The 10,000-nt window shown below is 39.8% G+C and overlaps 1 protein-coding gene across 3 annotated transcripts in view; it reads right to left on the bottom strand.

The window, feature by feature from the left end:
- Positions 1-10,000, bottom strand: part of LOC138043647 (leucine-rich repeat-containing protein 27-like) — a 25,231-nt gene that overhangs the window by 10,183 nt on the left and 5,048 nt on the right. For 2 of the 3 annotated variants that reach the window (XM_068890018.1, XM_068890019.1), the window contains exons 5-7: positions 9,508-9,577; positions 8,769-8,837; positions 384-639 (exon numbers count right to left, since the gene is read on the bottom strand). In XM_068890018.1, coding sequence (XP_068746119.1) covers positions 384-639; positions 8,769-8,837; positions 9,508-9,577 — 395 coding nt within the window. Of the gene's footprint in view, positions 1-383; positions 640-2,981; positions 4,480-8,768; positions 8,838-9,507; positions 9,578-10,000 lie in introns of those variants that run through there. The other variant, XM_068890017.1, reaches the window with a different exon arrangement.

The following is a 10,000-nucleotide window of genomic DNA, read 5'->3' as shown; positions in this document are numbered from 1 at the left end:
GCAGGCTAGACATTTGTACACTCGTGTCGTCGTCAAATCCTCAAATTTGTGATGTCACGTCGTTAATGTGCAGAGTGTCGCACGAATATGTGCTAAATCGCGTGCCGCACGTGCAGCACTATTATTTTTCCTCTTTTAACCAATGATATTGCTGTTTCGTGGCGTTCTCGTTGACGACCGCGTCGTAGATCTTAAAGACCCTATTGAAACCCCTGGTTATCAGGAACGACCGAGAAGTAAAGTGAACTCAACTGACCGCATGTGAACTAAGGCTAAGTCAAGTAAAGTCAGTAAAGTGAGGTGAAGAGAGGCGAGGTGAAGTGAATTGAAAGTAATTAAGCGAAAAGAACCTTTATTTATGACGCAGTCCCCGAAAGTCCTACCTGGTATCTGATTTCGGGCTTGTTTTCTTTTGCCTAGGAGCAGGTTTTGCCTGGCCAGTAAGTTCTCTGGTTCGTGTATCCGCTGACACGCCGCTGCTGGGCATCAGTTCCATTCTCTGTCTGTCGTATTCCCGCCGTAACACGTCTGACCGTGAAGGAGGGGCGTGAAATGTCACGGGCGTATTGATCGGTCCGGGAAGTGGTTTTGCGTCGAACTGGCTTCTTCTACGACGCGCAGTGGTCGGATTCTTCGTAGCTGTGCATAAAGGAAAGAAATTAGAAGACCTGTCAAAAGTCAACTCTTACACGTAAAGTTGTTTTCGAGTGTCGCACTGTGTCACTGAAGAGACCATTTTCGAATTCTCACGGCTGGACTGGATCTAGCATGAAATGGAGGCTAATTCGGGCAAATCTTTTTAAATGCAAATTAATTTGCCACCATTAGCCTCCATTTCATGCTGGATCCAGTCCAACCGTTAGAATACGAAACTGGCCGATTGAGCAAATCGTTGCCTATTGCTCAGATACCTCACAAATATTTTTGACGATTCAAAGTACCAAAGACATTTGTCTCTGGCAAGGTCGGAATTTCATTTGCTTAAAAGTATCCCATGGTTTACGGGATCAAAAGCCTTTTTAGGTGGATAAAAACGTTTACCGTCACCAAAACTCCATACATACAGCCGTGCGGGTTGAACACATACCTCCAAAAGTGGATTTAAATTTTGAAAAATGTGGTGTTGTTGAAAAAAATTGTGAGCTATTCTCTCACAACCTGTCGAAAATACCAGGAAAAATGAGAATAGGTCCGCTACATTTCTTTCTGCGGCTTTAAAAATTCGTAAATTTCATCCCTCAGTTTCCCTGATTCAAATGATTGATAACTTATATCACATATAGGTTCCGGTATAAAAGGAACAGCTAACTTGAGCAGTTTACTAGAAATCTTGTCCAGTCGACAACTATGTGGTGCATTTAATCGGACATTACGTGATCAATATCTCATTATTTTACTGGATTAACCTGCACGGAACTGGACACGAACTGGAAGTACCCCTAACACCTCCCAGGTAAAAATATATACTCTTCAAGGGCTGATTTACGTGCAAACGATGGGGGTGAGTTTCGAGCTTAGCCCTTCGTTCTGACAAGGAGCCCATTTCTAGGAGCGTACAACTTTATTGTATTTTTGGAACGGCGTTTTTACAGACCGAGTTATTTTTAGATTGATTTCCCCGCGAAACCAGACCTTTCCAGCTAATCACAAGTCTTGCATGAGAAATTATTACCCAAGGGAATAAGAATGGTCGCTCGTGCAATCCGTATCGTATTAAAGAAAATCGTCTGAAAATTGATTGATCTGTGAAAATGCCGTTCCATAGACCTAGTGTTGGAGTTGCAGGTTTCTGGTTAAGGACTCGTGCTGACCACAATTTTTCGTGAAATACGTACAAGTTGGGAGTCATCTCAAATCAACCTAAAAGTCATTAAAAGCCCAACCTGTGAACACTAATCCTTTTCCCAAGGCCATCGAAATAAGGAATAGGGATAAAAACCCAAAAAAATAAAATAAAATGAATCTAGATACCTTTCAAACTGAAACTAACGTAGTTTTCTGTTGCAATTAATGAGGATCAAAATTAATTCCGGTGGTATTTGAGTGGCTTGCTTTGCCCAATTAACTTGATAACGGCAAATATGTTTATAAAGTTAGTTTGTTGTGCCTTTGCCTTTACAAAAAAAAAACAACCACTAACTGACTTTTGAAATACTGTATCTATTTGATAAGCCGTCCATTTCCGCCTTCTCGTATAAAGCAGGGGCTTTGAATAAGCGCCGCATTTATTGTTGTCAACTGAATCTGGAATTTGTTGAAATTGTCTGAGAGATTATTACTAAAAATACGAGCCTGTTGGTGCAACTTGACTCCATAAAAACAATCACGAGGTGGGCAATCGTCATTTGCGTATCTGACGCATCAAAACCGAGATGCACATGAACGTATGACTGCGCGATTGAAAAAGACACTGAAAAAGCTGGGCGAATAAAGCTTACCCTATGCACAGGATCCCCAAGTACCACAGGATTAGTAATTGCGTTCTCCTAACGTCGAACGCAATCAAGCGCTGTTGCAGTGTAAATTTAAAGGGCTCTTTTACAAACCAAGCAAATAAGTTTGGCATTATTAAGTCTAAACAAGCGCGGTAGTATGTTTATACGATTCAGTCACCAAATACACCTCACTGAGCCTGATATAAATTAATTTGTACGATAACCCTCCAATTTAAAAAAAAGCCGCAACTGCAACGCAAAAATGAGTTAAAAAACAATGCACCCACGGGCTTTATTGGAGTAAAAAAAATTTATGGTGAGGACAGTCGGCAGTTACCCTGGATACCAGAGGTTTTCCTCGCGTGCGGCGGGAATTTTCGGTTTCGGACGAAGGGCGACAAATCTTCGGCCGCAGGCCGAAGCCACGAACGACGAAGCCGCGAGAAGATGTTTTTCGCGCGGGTCACTACAAAGTCTTGACAGAAACCGGAAATTTGCGCAAGAAAAGTCTCTGGGCAGTGGTCATTAGGCTAGGAAATACCATAATTTATAAAACGCCATATATTGCTGGATTATTTAATTCATGTGTAAATGACCTTTTCCTCATTCTTACAATATTACTGCTTTCATTGTATAAAAATAGTATCATAGATATAAAACTAACTCCAAACTAATTCTTTCCTGAAAACGATAGCTTTTTCAAAATATAATTTTCATGGCAAGTACTCTGTTTTATCCTAAAATATCTGAGTATTTCATTACTGTTTCATGTTATAAAACTGTTCTGAGATCTTTGCAAAGCCTATAGGATTGTTCAGTCGTAAGTGCATTGAAACATTACAAGCCTTTGGTCCTCGCTTTTTAACACAACGCAATACGATTAACGCGGCAGAGAAATGACCAGCACTAAATCCTGACCACATACAAATTCTCCTTTTTTGTAATGTGCTTGGAGTATACAAAATTTGACTGACATACACCCTAAAAAAATCGTCACTCTCTTGACATATAACGCAAGAGTTGAATTGCAAAAACTTCCAGTCCGAAATTTCAGTGTACGACTGAGTTAAACGCGTGTAAAGCTTGGAAATCTTCCTTTGCGAGGTCAATATTCCATATTCTTGTTTCTTATACATTCACGTGGTATCACCACTTTCATTACGATCGTCATCAACGATTGTCCTCAATTTTCTCTGTGTGATTGGCGACATCTTTCCATCCGACGCCAGCTGAAATTTACAAAGCACATCAGCGGTAGCCACCTTTCTGAGGTAGGGACTGGTGCGACTCATCATAGGTCTCCATCGGCCATCGTAACTTCCTGTGTAATAATGAACCGTCAACAAACCTTGTTGGTCCGCGAGCGTTGTTATTTTACCCAGACAAGGCTGTCCTTTCATGTACAGCTTCTCTGGCACTCTAATGGCCACCATGTCTCCTTCGCACAAAGTAAAATACTCTCTTTTGCTCGTTTCATCGATATCTGAATGATGAGGCTTAGTTACAACTGCACTCTTATTTTCAATTTCTGTAGACGCTACTACAACGTCATGACTTGAAGAACTCTCCACTATCAGCAAATGCTTTTGCGGACTTTTAGACGCTGTCGGTCTCTTTCGTCTCGTTTTCTCGTGCTTGGCTTTTCTTTCGCCATCTTTATTCGCATCCACGATATACAAATCTTCATCCAGTTTCAAATTTTTATTCAAGTTGTCTTCCAAACTTCTCTCTCGTTTTTGACTTTTCTGTCGACTTGACTGTTCCAGCGGCTTTGGTTGAGCTTTACTGTCCTTCGTTCCTGACCTTAGCAAGGACGTTTTAGTTGGTGACTTCTGTTCTCGTTCCACCTCGACGTGAACATAACTTCTCGATGGCTTTTCCTGCTCAAATGTCCGAGCTTTTTGACCTCTTAACAAACCTTCCGAGTCATCAACAGTCCGATTCCTCGGTCGATGTGCGGCCGCTTGAAAAATCGGTGGGAGTTTGAATCTTTCTCCTCGAGATGTTTGCTCATTTTCAACTCCTTCTTCACGGCTACTTTCCCCTGAAATGCAGATTTAAAAGTGGATATCAGTATCTCGTTCGCCGAACGAAATTTCATCGAGCTTAAAAAAAATATCTTCATAATTGCCAGGTGCTTTCTTGGCCTCGTTTCCGTTGATTTTTGAAAAACAGGGTACCCTGTCTTACAAATTCAGCACTAACTGAAGGAGACTCAAGGAAAGTCTCTTTCTTATACAGTTTGTTTTAGCCCAAATTGTTTTTCTACTTTGTAGTTGGAATTTTGCTCGATTCCGTTTTTGATTGGTTAGAGGTTGAGTTACTGAATCCACTTTTAAATCTGCGTGTCTTACACTCTACCCTAGCGCTCTCGGTCGCATATTTAATAAAGAAACTATTCAAAGCCGAAGCCGAAAGAAATGAAGAACTACGCTTTGCTAATTAATAATGGCAATAGGACTGAATGGAGTACAATTGAGGGAGTAATCGAACGAGTATACTCCCTTATTCATAAAAATTACAATTTCATCGTTTGTGATTATATTAAAAGACTCCCATTTTCCACTAATTCACTTGCCAAGTTGTTATAGGACAATTTGTTAACGGACAGTTCAATAAGCCAATCACATTCAAAGTTGTAGTTTAAATCAACCAATGACAACCTTGGTTTCAATCACCATAGAAACAGTGTACAGGCTTTCTTTCTTTAAGAGCGACATTAAACAATTTACACCTCCTTTGTCCGTCTTATAATGCAAATTTTCCCTTTCTTTCAAAACTTGGCTCTTCCTCTTTTCTCGGAAATTGTAATTTTTATGATTAATTGGTAAGAGGACTTCGTGTCGTCCAATCCGATCTGTAATCATACTCGTGATAAACAAACCGGATTCCCGCGAATTTGTTATCACTCGTTTGATTACAAACCGAATTGGACTCCACTCAGTTCTATTACCATTATGAATTGTAAAATAACGTAATACCCAATATAGATTCTGACAGCCACTCGTAATCAAGGAAGCTCTCAAGAAATTGGGCTTTCTAAATATGACACAAATCGGAAGTGACGTACTGCTAAGAGCCTCATGAATGAGTAAGTGAGTAAGTGACGGAAGTGGGCAAATCCGCCCCAAAGCACACTTGTCTCAACCTTTCGGCGTAGATTGTGGGCAGTCTCTCTATTGTTCAAGAATCGTCGAAACGAACGCGTACGTTGAACTTTCAATGGCTGAAGTTGCGGGTTGAAAATACTGTGGACGTTGGTTAGAGTCCAACAAACGCCCGCGGTATTTGCGACCCGCAGTTTCAGCCATTTTGAAGAGTTCGTTAAATCGTTCGTTTCAACGATTTCAAGCCGGTTACACACGAGCAAGTTTTCATTGACAAGTTCTGACTTGGCAAATTTTATTTGCTGGTGTGTAAAGAAGAACATGTCAATTTTTTCCTTGATAAGTGCACTTGTCAAGGAAAAAATTGACACACTGCCGAACTTGCTCGTCTGTGCGGGTTGACAAGGAAAACCTGTCAAGAAAATTGAGAAATTGCGGGCGCACAGCGGTCTTGTTCTTGTGATGACTCACTGCAATAGCGCCCCGTGGTTTGTTTTTTTTGTCGTCCGCTGTGTAATTGTTTTGCTGGCTACAGTGAAAACTTGTCAAAGAACACTTGTTAATTCGTTCACACCAGCAAATAAGACTTGTCAAGGCAAAACTCGTCAAAGAAAATTTGTCGTTCATACACATGAGCATATGAACAATGTCAATGACACTTGTCAAGGAAAACTTGCTCGTGTGTAACGGACTCTAGAGCAAAAGAGAGAGCACAGGCCCCCAAGCTAAGTAGGAGGGAAAGCCAACAAAAATATAAGGATTTGTATGTTTGTCTTTGTTCGTTACCAAGCCACAAACAAAGACTCGTAACCAAGCGGAAAGACAACGGTCGCCGTGTCTTAAAAACGCTCTTTTTCATCGTTTTATCAATTCGGTTTGGGTCACTAACAGCGTCGCGCGCGGCTAGAGGATTGAAATGAAAGAAAAACCTTTGCCCTTGAATTCTGATTTTATGATTTTAACCGTGGGAACGTTTTAACCAGGAACGTTTGACTGAATTTGGTGGGCTCGAGAGAATTGAGTGTTCAGCCTTGGCATTTTCCTATAACCGTTGACAACCGATGAACTGATAATGGCTTCCGTCGAATCTGGAAAAACAACACACAGGAAGGAAGCGACCCACAATGGCAAAAAGGGTTCGGCTTTTACATTAACAATTTTTTCGTAAAATTATCTTCTTAGGTCTTTTATCGGGATTCCCATACAAATCCTTATATTTTTGTTGGCTTTCCCTCACACTGAGCTTGGGGTGCCTGTGGACTGACGGCTCGCAATCTATTTTGGCGTGAATCGAGTAAACACAAACTCATTCCAAAAGAAGAAGAAATTCCCACAAAGTCTTGAAGCTAAAATTCCAGGAACTTCACGCCCTAGTATTGAAGAGAGTGTGGTTAAAGAACAAGGGTTGCGAGACGGGGCCTACAGTTTATTCTCCTTATCCTACAAGTACTGGTAAATAAACTTTTCATCAAGTCTTTCCTTGATAATTCTGCAGGCGTTTTGAAGGGAAGACATGCATTTTCTCCTTCTGACTAATGCTGGTTTTACCACAAACGGTGTTTGTGGGGAGGACAAAAAGGCTCCTTAGAAATGCCTACAGGACAGCGTGGCAAGAAAGAAGCTTATCTCAAATACTGCGATTTTCAGTTGAGTAAGGCACCTAGGAAGTTCTTGATATTCAACTTACAATGTAGTCAAGGGCAACCTTTTCCATTTCCAAGAGTAACTGCGTGAATCGAGCAAATCACGTCATCCGAAAAGGCGCGCCTTACTCAACAGAAAATCGTAGTAAGCTACCGATTTTTTCTTTGGCAAAAGGCAACTTTAATAATTGCTAAACAGTATTTATATTCTTGTCGACAGAACAAGTCTCTTCCTTCAATTAAAGTGTTTAACTCGAAAATTAAAATGATTTACCAGCTTGAGACAATGATCGCAAAATCAAATAATAAACTAAAAGCTCACAATATGAAATGGGCCAAGTACAAAAACAACTAGATGTATATAGAATCTCGTGTTGTTGCTGCGCTGTACTAGTCATTATATTTAGAAGCAAAAGGGAGTTAAGAGGAATTGTGGGGTGCGTTTGTAAATATATGATGTATCGTGTCTGTCTGTTAATGTGAATTATGTTTGTTTGTGGAAAAATGTATGTAACTTCAAATCAATAAAAATTAATAAAATAAAATAAAATAAAAAAAAGGCAACTTTAGCCTGACATTTGCATTGAAAGTAGACATGGCTCATCATGAATCTCTCTACTTTACATGTATGTAATCTTGGTGGTACACGGATTTACAAGCGTTTGCCAATAATACTTTTTTGCTGAGGTCTAAGTATTTTTGCTGATGTGTTTGACCAGTCTTCTAATGTCCAGGGCCCGGTTGTTCGAAAGCCAATTAACTTAATCCATGCTTAGCATAAACTTTGGTTTCATTTTTTCAACTTTTGGCTGAAAGTTTCTTTTGCTTATTTTTTGTTTTTCAAGAATGACTTCCTTTAACGTAAATTTTGCCAAATATCTTTGTTGCAGATATGTCCAGGTTTTACCCTAATTAGATGCATGCGGATTTCAATAAGCGTCACGAAGTGTCCTGTTGCTCTTCTCGCCAACTCTAACCCCTGGCCACACCCTAAAGCTAATTCTAACTGGAACCAAACATGTCAACAAAACGACTTATATGACTGTTCATTAGCACAGATATGTCCAGGTTTGACCCTAATTAGATGCACACGGATTTTAATAAGTGTCACAAAGTGTCCGGTTGCTCTTCTCGCCAACTCTAACGTCACTCGTGTCTCAGAATACAGAGAATTTACGTCACAAAGTGTCCCCCAAATGCTGCTCTTTAAGCCATTGGCTCCTAGGGGTTCCCCATTGACGAGTAAAATCGTCTGGTGTTAGGCAGAGTAAAATACTAAATCTGGCCAGTTTAAGGCCGGTTTGGGTGTCAAAGGGTTAAGTAAAGATTAACTGCTGCATTTACCCAAAGCTAAAAATAACGCTTAACTTTACCCTTAATAGGTAGCAAATGCTTAGACTTAAAGGGACACTTTGTGTTGGATATCAAAATTGGGCCTGCATCTAATTAAGGTCAAACCTGGCCATAAGTGCAATACCCTGGCCACACCCTAAAGCTAATTCTCACTGGAACCAAACATGTCAACAAAACGACTTTTATGACTGTCCAGTAGCAAACAACTAATTAGTGGTACATGTACTTACAAATGTCTTGTGCATCATGAGATGGACCAATGAGAAATTCGTCACTCGACGAAGACTCTGGATTACACTCTGAAAAGCAAATTGCAATCCATCAAATGCTTTGTACTCTAAACTTCAAAGACACTGGCATCGCACCTTTTACTGCCCGTTATTTTCATTTCCACTTTCACAATTGGAAGATTTAAGGATGGCTCTGAATCTGCTCCATAGACTTTTTAACTTTGCTGAGAAATTTTTCTCCGGGTGCTAGTTACCGGTACTTTTCAGCAATAAAACAAATGGGGCTCAGCAAGCATTTAACACAAGAGATAGCGCGTTTTTACATGTCTTTTTGTTGTTGCCATGGTAACCTGTTGTGTTACAATAATGTGCATATCTTTTTAAGCAAGTATTGGTGTTTCATATGATTACCATGATTACATTCATGTGAAACTGAGTTTTGTAGAGTTAATCCTTCTGGTAAGACACTTCCTCAAAATTTCTGAAACTGGTTTCAGCCATAGTTACCCTTGTGCATTATTTTTTTATCATTTGGCACATCACAGCCAATTATGCACTCCCATCCAGTACACTTATCTAAAAAACTATCCACGCAGCGAAATGCTTCAACATTTCCCCCTAGTATTTATACCCTAATGCCCCCACTTTTAGTTATTTTGAATGCTTAACACAATATGCGATAGGCCCAATAAGCTCTACATTCATACATTTCACATTTTTAAAGCAACAAATCACAAACCTTCCAGCATTGGTCCCTCTTTCTCTTGAATCTGCAGCACGTACTGCTCTCTAAGGAACTTGAGAATTTCCTAAATGGTAAGGTAAAGATTCAAAGTTTTAACTGATCTAATTTGATAAGATTCACTACAGATCCTTTGTGATCCTAAATAAAGACAGATCTTTTAGGATCTGTCAAAAGTTTTTAAAGGGAACCTCCACTTCAACAAAAAGATAACTTTAATTAAATCACAGGAAATAACCATTACAGTCAAGTCAATCTAAAAAGTTTTCAAAGAAAGCCTAGTTTTGTTTTCAAATTTTGCGTGCCGCCATCTTGAATAATTGTGACGTGTTACGGTTGCTCTATTGTTATTAAACAAAAGCTCTTTGTGTCAGAACAATAGGGCAACCATAACACGTCACCATTATTCAAGATGGAGGCGCCTGCGAAATTTGAAGGTGAAAATAAGCAATTTTAAAATTCACTTTTCCTGAATATATAAACACTTTTT

This window comes from Montipora capricornis, chromosome 3 (genome assembly GCF_036669925.1).
Source record: "Montipora capricornis isolate CH-2021 chromosome 3, ASM3666992v2, whole genome shotgun sequence".
NCBI classification, from domain to species: Eukaryota; Metazoa; Cnidaria; class Anthozoa; order Scleractinia; family Acroporidae; genus Montipora; species Montipora capricornis.
This window is presented reverse-complemented; position numbering and strand designations above follow the sequence as displayed.